Source organism: Serinus canaria, chromosome 8 (assembly GCF_022539315.1).
Source record: "Serinus canaria isolate serCan28SL12 chromosome 8, serCan2020, whole genome shotgun sequence".
Taxonomy (NCBI): Eukaryota; Metazoa; Chordata; class Aves; order Passeriformes; family Fringillidae; genus Serinus; species Serinus canaria.
The window spans coordinates 16184806-16197176 of NC_066322.1; the positions used below are offsets into that span (position 1 = coordinate 16184806).

The following is a 12371-nucleotide window of genomic DNA, read 5'->3' on the forward strand; positions in this document are numbered from 1 at the left end:
ATAAACTTGAACCACTTGTGCAATAAAAAGCAACTTCTATTTGTAGCCACCTAAAGAAATTTAAACAGCAACTCCAAATTATGCAGTCAAAATGCACAGTATAATAACTCTTATCTACTAAAACTCTGAGCCTAGAGATATCATGTTCAGTAGACAATTCCATAGAAAACTATATATTACCTTCAGACTTCAGATGAAAAAAATACACTGTTTTTATCTAAATCAGAAGTTTTAATAAATTCAATTAATTACTGACCTTTGGCAGTCCTTGAGCATCTTTGCCTTTATTTGTACACAAAGTCAACTCGCAGTGAAGAAAGAGCAGTGAGATGTTGAACATTGGTTTGAACACAAAGCTAAATCTTTTTCTGTCCTTCTGTGCATGGGGTATTGGAAAATTCATTTTCTCAATACTGTAGAATTTAACAGATTCATCTTTAGGACAAATGTTTTCTATAATGGTATAGTCAGACATTCTATCTGGATTTGAAAACGGGGAAACAAAGCACGTTTGAATAGCAAAGCCCAACGATCTGTCAGCTTTAGTCACAGACACCTGCATTAAAGAAAGAGACAGAAAGGTCTCAGAAATGACATTTTTAGTTCACATTTCATTAATATTTTCAACAATTTTTTAAGCAGTTTTCCAGTGCCATTTCCCATCTGAAGTATTTTGAAGGCTAAACGTTAAGGGTATATATATATATATATAACGTTACTGTCAAACTGAGAGACAGAAAATCTGTGGTTTCAAAACCAGCAGCTGTTTAATAGCATAACCATGCATAAATACAGCAATCCCTTATCTTTCTGAAAGCAGATGAACCCCCCCACCCCCCAGATAAAACACACAGTAATGTCTGTGTCTGCCACCTGAGATGGCACTGCCTCCCTTAGACACACAGGCTATAACAGAGCTGTATGGAAATCAATCACTAATTCTATGGGTTTGTATCTGTTCAAAATTATAAAGAAAATAGGGAAAAAAAAAAAAAAAGGCAACAGACACAACAGAGAATCCTCTCCCAGCCAAGACAGGAATGCAAAGGCAGAGAGGAGGTCATGGTCTGACTTGTGGGTGGCATTCCTGGGCTGGAGGGGGTGAGGGAGCCTCCTAAAAAGCCCTCATTTCTTGTGAAAGGATCCTTTTAGCTTATTGTAAGTTTGAAATTAATATTCTTTTATGAAAAATAATTAAGACTGAAAGCCTCCAATGCCCTGATGTTGCTCAGCTGGATTGGAATGCAGACAATAAATGCTACAGAATAATTCAAAGGAAAAAATAAATGGAATTTGTAACAAATGAGGCATGTTGCTCTTAATAAACAACAGAAGCATTTATCCAACCATTAACACTACCCAATGAAACAGTTCCACAAGAAATCTTCTTAGAAGAAATGGGCTTTATATGCATATTTAATCCATATGTGCTGCATGTATCTTTAAGGAAGAGCCTGCCAAATTGTGTGGTCTATGCAGTAAATTCTGGATGCTAGGAGTTTTGCTGTGAATAAAAGCATTTCTCTTTTTTTCTCCCCCATATGTGAGCAGCAATCAAATTAAAGATGAAGGGATGTGCTGAAGCATCTAAGCAAGAAAGACTGTCTTCTAAAAAGAACAGAAATAAAGATGGATGCACAAAAGTCAGCCACAGATACTGACAGGAAACAAGCTGATGGTGTAAACTAATTAAAAAAGAGATTATGGAAAGTAGGGCAGGCATACTACCTTTAATTAAATTTAAAAAATGAATGATATTTCAAGGAAAGAAAAGAAACACAGGAGGAAGGTGGAAGATCAAAATACGATAAGAAAACGACAGCAGAGAATAAAGAATAAAACTCCAGAATCCAAAAGATTCAAACACAAAAAAACCCTTACCAAACAAGGAAAAAGGAGATATAGAATTTTTACCAAATCTGTATTTATCAAAACCCAAAAATATTTTTCTTAGTAAGAAATGCAAAAGATAAACAAAAAATGGGAAAAAAACTCCAGAGTCATCTTAAAAAATGGAGTCACTGAAGTTTAAAACTGATATGTTTTCCACAGTGCAAGAAAGAAAAACAGAAAAAAAAGGCTTTTGCCAGGACAGGTGATGAAGAAATCAGAACATCTGTCTGAATAAACAGCTCCAGCAGGCTCAGAGTCAGAGGGATTCATCCCAGATCAATGAAGGAAGTGGATGGTTTTAAGTGTTTGTTATAAAAATATTCTTAACTGAGTGTAACAGACTTTATTTTTGCTTTAGCTGTCTTTAGTACTTTGCACTGGGTAGAGAAAAAATAACTGACAAGGGACCCTGAAATAATGGAGAAAACTGCACCAAATGGGTCACTGTGCTTCTCATGTGCAACATGGGCTCCCAAGGAAGAACTGACTTGGGCAAGAGAAACACAGCACAGCAGCTTTTTCCTGGTCTTACAACCCCATAGCTCACATCTTGTGATTTACTTGCCTAGAAACTGGCAATACTTTTTCATTGCCAAAGCTGCATTTATTAATGTCTGCCACTATTTGAAAATCCAAATTCTGTTCACATAGCTGTCTTTAAAAATACTGACTGCACTGGTGTGAAATTCCACAGATTTCATAAGCAACTCAGCAACACATGGAAATATTGTGCAAAATATACCTGAAGTCAAGGGCACCTGGCTGTTGATTTTGTTTTAGTGTTATTTATCTAAATTTGCTAGATCTTGTATGTCCTAGCATTCAAAAGGATAATAACTGATGTTTTTAGGCGGATTGGAGAGGGACCAGAATCTGTATTAACTGTGCAACCTGAGAACACTAGCATATGAAAGACACACATTTGTAATAATTTTTTTCCATGTCTACATCTTTCAGACGAGGTTCAGACATACAATAAAATGAACCCATCAGGACATGCCAGTTCAGAGCATGAGCTCAGAAACCACCTTAAAGTTTGGGATGGAAAAGCAGATTTAGCTGGAATCACCAATCTACCTTTTAAGTTAAATTCCTCCATTTTGCAAGAATCTTTTGGGGTTTTTACCCAAAATATTGTCCTACTTCTTATCCCCCAGTTTTTGTTCTCTGCAGACATCAGAGTGACCCGAACCAGCTGCCCAACAAAACCTTTCAACTGACAAGAACATATTTGGCTCAGTTGCACAGCCTTGCAAAACCCTTCTGCTAGTTTGAAGTCTTTTTCAGTTTGTTACCTCTACATATACTGGCCCATTCTTGGCAACTGAGAAGAGCCCTTGGGAGGGAGCAAGGAACAAATCTGTTTTGTAGAGGTCCATGTTGAAGGTCACATTGGTGATGTGTGGTTCAGGAGGCCAGAAAATGCCTCTGTCATCCTCTGGCTGGTGCAGTGTGCAATTAAACTAAAATGAGAAAAAAAATACAGTAAGATCATGAGTTGGGAGTGGTAGGACACATTTCTTATGTACAATATCAGCCCACCCACACTACATCTCCTTAGTGCAAATCTTCAGCAGGGTCATGAGAAACTGTAGTAAGAAGAAATGTGTTAAAAGACAAATGGATTTCTAGACAATGAATATAATTTATGTGAAAGGCTATTACAATAGGTATTTCTTCATTGTCAGGTGCAAAGCCCAGGGTAACTTACCGCTATTTCAGGCCAGCTTGAGAAAGCCACCTCTCCCTCGTCAGCATCCCCTGGAAATCCATTATCACCTGATTCCATGTCGTCATCTTCAAAGCCACTGCCTTCAGCTGGTGCTGACAGCTGGATGACAATCTGCACAGAGAGGGTTGCAAACAAATTAGATTAGGTGATAACTGAGCACTCTCATGGTTGTTATTTTCTGCTCTCTTCAGAACAATGCAAAGGCCACAAGAAGAGCCTGCAAATGGTGAAAGCATGTCTTGAACAGCCTTGTGCTGAGCATGTAGGATATGTAGCTTATATTTAAAGAATGCCTGAGTTTTTTTCCAGATTTCAGAGCCAGTGAAGAAGGACACCAGTCTGGGTGTTGGTGTCTGAATGAGCAACCCAGCATTTCCATTCTATTTCTAGTATTTCTATAGCCAACACTGAAAAAAGAAATGGCTTTCTAAAGCAATATTTAGCTACTAGCAGTTCTCCTTAGTGTACTCATAAAAAATCACTAAAAATGCTAGGGTCACTAAAGGATTTTCTCTTCTGTCATCAGCAATTTTTTTGGACATGTACACCCCAAACCATAATATTACTTCCTCATTTTGCTAACGGTTTTTTTCACTGAATTCTGCCCTCCTTTTTTTTTTAATCATCCTTTTCGTATGTCTTCATTTATTCACCTGGAAATTTATGGTTTTGTTTTCCAGTGTTCTGCATTCTGCCTCTTTATGCTTGCAGCTTCTCAGCTAGTTCCTTCCCTCTCAGGATTTCAACTTTGTTTTCTTAGCCTTAGAGCAACTGCTAAAAAATTACATACACACACCCTTTGACACTCCACTGCAGGGTGCTGCTGTTTTAGGAGAAATGCTCCCAAATTCTGAACAATCCCATACATCATTGGGAGTTCAAGTGTATAGCTAAGACTATTAAAAGACATGATGGAGAAAGGAGAGGAGGTAAATAACCACTTTACTTTGGGCCATGCTAGAATACAGGGACCATGAGAGTGTTTAGCTCCAGACCTGTGCTGGTCTGTCGTTTGCTGAAGATTCTGTCTATCTTGGGATGGGACTGTTTCTAAAGTTAGGTGCTACTGACTCCCCAGCATAGAACAGTTTTAAGCAGGCAAGGTCAGACCAGATTGCCTGAGCTGTGTTTGGGTTGGACCACAGGCTTTCCATCATTTGCCAAAGTTACTTCTATGTACTGGAAAGCTCAGCAAGAGAAACGTGTCATTACTTTTGAACCCAGAATATCTGCATTGTACTCTGCTTCATAAGCTGAGCCAATCTGGAAGCAGTTGATTACAACCTAACTGGGCTCCTTTGCATCATCACTCATATGCAAGTACTCAACAGTCCCTTCATTACATATAGCAACTGCTAAAAAAATATAAATTCAAATGGTAAGATAAAAGCATGCAAAAATAATGTAATTTCCTCACATTTTAAAAGCCTTTTTTCACACACAAAATTTTAGAAGAAAGACTTTACTTAATTCAGGGTATGAATCACAAGGTAGTGCTTTGTGCAATTACAAAATTTCATTCCTATTTCTCTTTACAGCAATGTATTTCTGCTTATCTATGGATGATCAGAGCTGCACAGGGAACACCAGTGCAACTTCTCCCAGTCTGGTACAGATGGTCCCCAAAGAGCAGCCATGTTGAAAAATGTATTTAACTCCAACTCCTCTGTTTTCCTTTGGGATACTATCTGACCACAGGAGCACACTGGATGTGCAGCCTTCCTACCTCCTTGAATACAGGGATTGTGAGCTAGGCAGGAAGAATCAGGATGCCTCCTTTTTGCTAAGACTAAAGCTAACTGCAATGGCTTCCTCGTACTACTACGATGTGCAGCACAGAGGGCGGATCCTCTTTGTAACACACTCACAGAGTTAAAATAAACAATCTTGTTCAAGATGTATGCTGTCCGGGTGCCACACTGGTGGAGTGAAGATTCCAAGATGAAGTGGGTGCCGTTCATCCTGGCTTTGCAGGAGGGGTCCAGCAGCGAGAGCTCGGTGCGGGCGTGGCCGCCGGCCTGAAACAAAGGCGCTTTGTCAGGGGCTGGAGCAGCACAGGGCTGGGCTCCTGCTGCACTGCAGCTCGGCACTGTGCGTGACTGCGGACAGCAGCAAGGGGAGCTCATTGCACTGACATCCAGGCAAGGTCACTCTCAAAATGCTCTGATACATGGCACACAAGGAATAAATGTAACATGGAAAAAAAGGAAACAACAGGTTCATTATTAATCTGATGATTAATAATGCTGACTCTGTTTGGTCTGAAACGAGCTAAAATGCTCTTTCAGGCTCTTTTCCACAATACAAATGGACACAAACAGCCTATCAGCTGGTAGATGGTAAAGACAGATCTTTAGATCTATTTAGGTCTCACACTGCTACCAAAAGCAGCTTGTTTGGAAATTAAAAACTCAGACTGATGGCTGAGCACAGCAATTTTTTGACAGAACCAACCGTGCACACCTTTAATCAGAAATCCCTCTAAAAAACAACAGATTGCTGGGAAGAGAAAACGCTATTCTGAGTTATGGCAAAGAAGTTCCACAGTATAGTTTCCTCACCAAACTATTTTGGGGGGATTGTGTGGTGATGGCTGTAGGACTTCAAATGCTTATTTTTTCAATCAAAATGAAAATAAAATGGGCTGTCCAAAAAAGCCTCCCCAGTTCTGAGAATAAGATATCACACCAACCTGTAGAGAATCTTTTTCTACAGCTACTGTCATAACTTTGTCATCACACTTTATTGACAGGGCCATATCAGCACTGCCCTGAACTTCTTCAGGTTCTTTATGTTTTGAGAGGGAGTGCCCGAAGTCATGATTTATTAATGTATCTACTGAATGCCTGGATGGGAAGATTTCTTCTCCCACTGTGTCATGTCTTCCTCTGTTAATGTGAAATGGAAAAGTCACGCCATCAGTATTCTTTGGAGGCGGCAGTGGGTTAGCACCCAGCAATTCTGTCAGCTCTGGAGGAAGGGAATGGTCTTCTTCATCATTCATCTCTTCTAAAAAAAAAAAACCAAAACCAAAACCAAACAAATCCATATTAGTTTATTAGATCTTTTTCCTAAAAAGTATCCTGAACTAATAATTTTCATACAAAAAAAATATTATCCATAAATGGAGCTCCTGAAGGCCATTAAAAGCAGCATCTGTACTTTTTAGGTAAGCAGTCACATCTCCTACAACTAAGTGTTTAGTTGTTACTGAGGCATCTAATCTAGGTGTACTTCATCCCTGTCAGAAATCTCTCTCACCAAGAGCTAAAATAAACTTTTGATGAGTGGACCTATTATATGTAAAGGATCCAGAGAGATAAAAGAAACATTACATTCATTAAATATACTATTTTGGTACTGCTGAAAGAGCCTAACTACAAATCATTAGGTGAAATTCTTCCACTACCTGAGCCATCAGAAATTCAGTCACCACTGTTGTGAAACTACTTATATAACCAGAATGAAGCTAAATAAGAGTTAACTTTAGAGTGAGTAAATGTGGAAACTATCTCTCAACTTATACACGTGACTGCTGAGGACAGAGCCCATGAGATGCAATTGATAAAATTAATGTGAACATAAGCTTTATCAAAATTGTAAAACAATAGTTTTAGTGGTTGAAACTCAGAATTAGTGAAAAAAACAGATGCTACTCTGCTAGCTTCAATGAACACACATCAGCAATTACTTTGGCCAAATACCCAATTTTTTTCAATAGTTGTATTTATTCTGTTTGCTCAGACTTTTTTGGTAAACCACTCATGTCTGTAAACAGTTTCAGTGTTTATTTAATCGTCTCAAGGAAACACTATGCTCATACTTTTGGAAAAAACACACTTTAAAAAAATCAAAGCTGGATTTGTTAACTAACAAGATATCCAGTTGCTGACATCTATTTCAGTGAACACTGGGTACCATCAGCTGTGAAGTCTTGTGAGTTGAATAAACTAGAAACATTTAATTCCACCAAATTTCAGGAAATAACACAACTGTGCCTGGACTCTTCCAATCAAAAAGCCACAGATTATTATTTGCAACCATCATTCATAGATATTACCAGCATTCTTGATGACAGGCAGTAAAAGAAGTGCAACAGCCAAAACCAAAGCTTCAAAACTGAGAAAACACAAGTAATTGTATTCCTAGAAACACAAGATATGTTTTTCTATATCCTAAAAGCTCATCTTCAAACTTACCTATATCTTCAAGTTGCAGATGAAATCTGTTAGCAACAGGTGCTTTTGTGTAGGAAATAACTGGACTATAGTTATGCTCATAAGCCCATTTGATCAAACTCTCATGTGATGAGGGAAGGTCAGGTATTACTGATTTACTCATAGTCATGGATCGTTCTGTTTCTTTTCCAAAACCAATACTATTTGATGTCTGTAAATAAAGAAAAACTTGGTTTGTGATTTACCACTTAAAGATACTTTAAAATGGAAGAGTGACAGTGATTCAACCCTGGTATTTTATTCTGTTTTAATCTACTAAATAACAGCAAACTGAGGACACCTGGGAAATAAACCAAACCCTGCCACCTTAAGCACATAACTGCTGCACAGATGGAAAAAACCCCCTGCTTCCTCTCAGCATCTGCCTGGAGTACAGTAAATCAAGGCAATCAGAAACTGTTAATCCCTAACTGAGACAAAGACATATTTACAGCCTTTTGTATAAGGCCATACTTTCTTCTAAACTGATCTGAAATTACTCCTGAAGTGAACTGAAGATGAAAAATGAACTTTCAAATGTCCCCTAATTTCTTGGATTAGAGCATTACTTAAGCTGGCTAAAGGAAAACCTTTGTTCAAATGAGCATTACTGAAAAAGGCAAAAAGCATGCTTATGAAGCAGCTGATAGCAGCTAATGCTGTAAGTCAGCTGGCACCAAGGACAGGCTGGGTCTGAATGAGCTTCACCCTAGAAATGCTGTGTGCCTCCTCCAAAGTACTGAGTTTGTTAAACACAATTGAACTAAACACTCAATAGAGCAGTAAGTGAGAGCATGCACATTTATGCATGGCCAGACTACTTTAAAAAAACCATTTACTTTCTGTAAATGAAAAGACTTTAAAATTAATTAACAATACAAGTTTTACACAAATACGTCAATACAGCAAACTCATAAATGCACATGCTGACCTTATGAATGAGATAAATTATTATTAAATGAAGTATTATTAAATAAATGAGTCTCACAATCACTTAGTTTTCATTCTCCTGTAAATGTTTTGTAAAATTTCAATTTTTTTTTGCCCAAACAGGCAAGTCAAAGGAATATAACAAGGATCTCTCACTGTTAGAGAGGCAGTTCAAAAATATTCAGTGGTATTACACAAACATGTGTTCAGCAGCTTGGGATCTTTAACATGTATTCGTTCACACCCAAGCTAAATACCTATATATTTATTCTTACAGTCACAGCATTACTATTACCACTGTAACAATCCCATCAATGGCTACAGAACAAGCTGAACACAGATGCTGCAGCAAAGGCACGATGACCCACTTTTCAGCCATTTCTGCAATGTGATTGAAATGCACTTTATAATGCAGCTGATACCATGGAATGTTCCACAAACACTTTCATTCCCATGCTTGATTACCTCCTCCATCATATAGGCTGCATCTTCTTTTTATCCCCACTGGTTTTTCCTCAATGTGAACAAATCTTACATCTTTCACTCTGGAACACCAGAAGATTGACCAGAGAGATCTCTCTTAGACAGTGCTCCCATGAAAATGCTACACAGGTCAGAGAGCTCAGCTGTACTTCTCTACCTGACATCAAAGTGAGTTTTTGAACTAAGAAGTGAATAAAGCATGTAGAGAGTCCTGATGGAATGGCATGGTGTACCTTCAGCTCCCTCCCTCATTTCCTCCTAAAGACCCAGTTCTGCAGCCTCTAAACACTTGGGGCTTCACAACTGAAGTTAAAGATTACTTTAAGTACAGAGTGCCTGGTTTGAGCATACTGTTACCAGAACAGTTACCAATGCTCAGCAAAGGTCACTGAAGATAAGAAACAAAAATGGAGCAACAGGTGTCCTAATTTTAGTGCCTCATGACTCTTTGGGATCAACTAATCTTTGATCTTCAACAAGGTGCAAATCTGGACATGACTGATCATGTATTTACATATTACCACACAACTTTGACTGGTAGGAGTTATTATGCTAACCCAACTTGGCTGCATCTCTTTTCTGTCATGAGGAGACAGCTGAACAAATATTATCTCAGAACTTCACTGTCCTAGCTGGCACCTGAGCATTTCCAGGGCTTTTTAACACCCTCCACTCCACAGCGAGCTTGTAAATGCTGAGTCTTGCATCGCCCCACTGAAACAAAAGTAAGAACGAGGGCTGGCTGGAATAGACTCCCTCCACTTGCCTGCCCTGCCAACACTCTCACACACAGTGATTGAAACCAGACAATCTGAGCCCCCACCAACCCACTCAGAACAGACACCATTTCAGAAAGTGCTGGGCAGCTGTTCTCAGGTAAACAACTGTCCCTCCAAGCTTCTGAAATCTTCAAGGGTTTGTTTTGTGCATTGCACTTCTCTCACTCCTTGCTCCTCAAACTCATTTTCTTTCTGGAGCTTCACTGCACAGTTCCCAGCTTTGCAGAGGGACACCAGCTGCAAGGAAGTGATGAGAACAGCAGTGTACAAGCAGAGAGCCACACAAACACTGCATGTAAGGACTCAGCACAGGAGTTAAACACAGCCCAGAAGAAAGCACTGCACACACATTACGTGCAATTGGTTTACCTAAAGTACTCCCGTTTCACTTGGGTTTGTGTCCATCCTCTTTCAGAGTTTCAAAAAACACAACAAGCTGGGAGATGAGCTGTATGACCTAAAACATCTTTCTCATTTTTTGTTTGTGAACTTAGACCTCAGTAATTTACAGTACTGGGTTTGAGGCAGCTTAGCACTAACCTTCCCCTCTCAGCTTGCCAAGCCCCTCAAGACAATTCTAATTCGTAGTGAGGGCAAGAAGTTAGGAAAATTGAAGTGCATGGAACTGCTTCAACTAATAAAAAGAACATTGTGAAACATTACCTAATTGCTTAGTAATGTTTTTATGTGTTGTCTAAATTTGGGCTTGGAAAGGCATTCAGCTTAACAGAGATCTGAAAAGATGCTAAATGCTGGATATGCAGGCTTTTTAATGGCATGGGGGGGTTTAGTTCCCTCCCTTTCCCCCTCTAAACAAATGAAAATGAACATATATTCAGAAAATGAAGCATCTATATAAATGAAGTGGTAAAATAAATAGCTACTCACAAATCCTAACATGAATCCAAAGTCTTTTAAATACTGACATTTCTGTATATATTTAATGTATTACTTTCTGCTTTTGTTAATCTAAATAAAATGTTACCTTCTGCCACTCATTACAGAAACTATTTTTAATTATACTTTTTACTTATATTATCAATAACTAATAAAGAAGAACTCTAAAAATAAAGGTTTTTTTAGCAGTCTTGCTTTTCTGTACTCAAGTACAGCATTTTAGAAATTTTAAAAACCTGTAGAAAATGTCTTGTGAAAATTGATCATCCACAAAGTGACAGCTTCATGGGCATGAAACATACTACTTGAGCTATTTCCTAGCATGGTGTGAACTACAGCACAATTCTCTATCCTGTGAAAGTAGATCCATATATGCCCAAATATACAGTGCTGAATTTTATGTCATAACCTAGGATGAAACTTTGAAGTCAAGCATTGTTTTTCATCATTCTGCTTACAAGAGTGGCAGTCCTCAGCAACCAAACTTTAAGTCCTTTCTCTTTAAGGACTATTTCAGACCTACAGGATGACCAGAACATCCTCTCCTGTCTGTAAGATAAATATGTGCCAGGGATCAAGAGGGAACTTCATCATCCACCCTAGATAATTTTTCCATTAAATTTTCTGAGCAACACCAAAATTAGCTTTCATTTATTTCCCTTCACTCTCCAAAGCTACTATGAAATCCTGCTTACCAATCTATTTGCTTGGGAGATTTAGATCAACTAGCCTTTGCATTCTTCCAGAATTTCCTCTGCACAGATTACAAGCAGAAAGCAACTAAACAAAGGAAAATTGCTATAAATACCAAGAACTGAAGTTTGAAAATGTAACTGAATTGCTGCAAAACTGCTAATTGTGAGGCTCATGGGTGGTCCTGAGCAAACACTCAGCTCAACTGTACAATGTGCTCTTCACTGATCACTTAAGATGGAAATGGGCCATAAATTTATAGCCTGCAAGATCAGTTCATTTATTATATTTATTTATTTCAGAGCAAGGGAACACACATTTTCTTAGTAGAAAGTGTGTTAAACCACAAAGTCTGTACCAAAAATGAGCATGAATCAGCATCGCCAGTAATTTAAGAAGTTTACCTTTAGAGAGCCTGGTTTTAACTTAAAAAAAAAATATTTTTTGCTGTCTGAGGAGAGTTAGGTCAATTTGACCAAACACTTACTGGAGACAGAAGTACTGGCGGGGAGGAGGGGATAGATACTACTACAACCACAAGCAGAAGTAAAGGAGTTTCCACTTCTAAAGGGATGTGGGTGTGTGCTGTGCATCTAGTATTATCTAGTCTGCACTAGAAGGCATTGTTCCAACTTCTGACATGAACCTGTACATCCATACACCAAAGTAACAGCAAAAAGAGAAATGAACATCCTACTCTGTGTTTAGGGTGCTTCGGAAGTCAAAAAGACACAGACTAAATCCTTG

The 12371-nt window shown here is 38.5% G+C and overlaps 1 protein-coding gene across 2 annotated transcripts in view; it reads right to left on the minus strand.

Moving 5' to 3' along the window:
* TGFBR3 (transforming growth factor beta receptor 3) overlaps nucleotides 1–12371 on the minus strand; it is a 102393-nt gene that overhangs the window by 16580 nt on the left and 73442 nt on the right. For both annotated transcript variants that reach the window (XM_030226465.2, XM_030226464.2), the window contains exons 8-13: nucleotides 7825–8014; nucleotides 6318–6634; nucleotides 5494–5643; nucleotides 3605–3736; nucleotides 3189–3356; nucleotides 257–556 (exon numbers count right to left, since the gene is read on the minus strand). In XM_030226465.2, coding sequence (XP_030082325.1) covers nucleotides 257–556; nucleotides 3189–3356; nucleotides 3605–3736; nucleotides 5494–5643; nucleotides 6318–6634; nucleotides 7825–8014 — 1257 coding nt within the window. The remainder of the gene's footprint in view (nucleotides 1–256; nucleotides 557–3188; nucleotides 3357–3604; nucleotides 3737–5493; nucleotides 5644–6317; nucleotides 6635–7824; nucleotides 8015–12371) is intronic.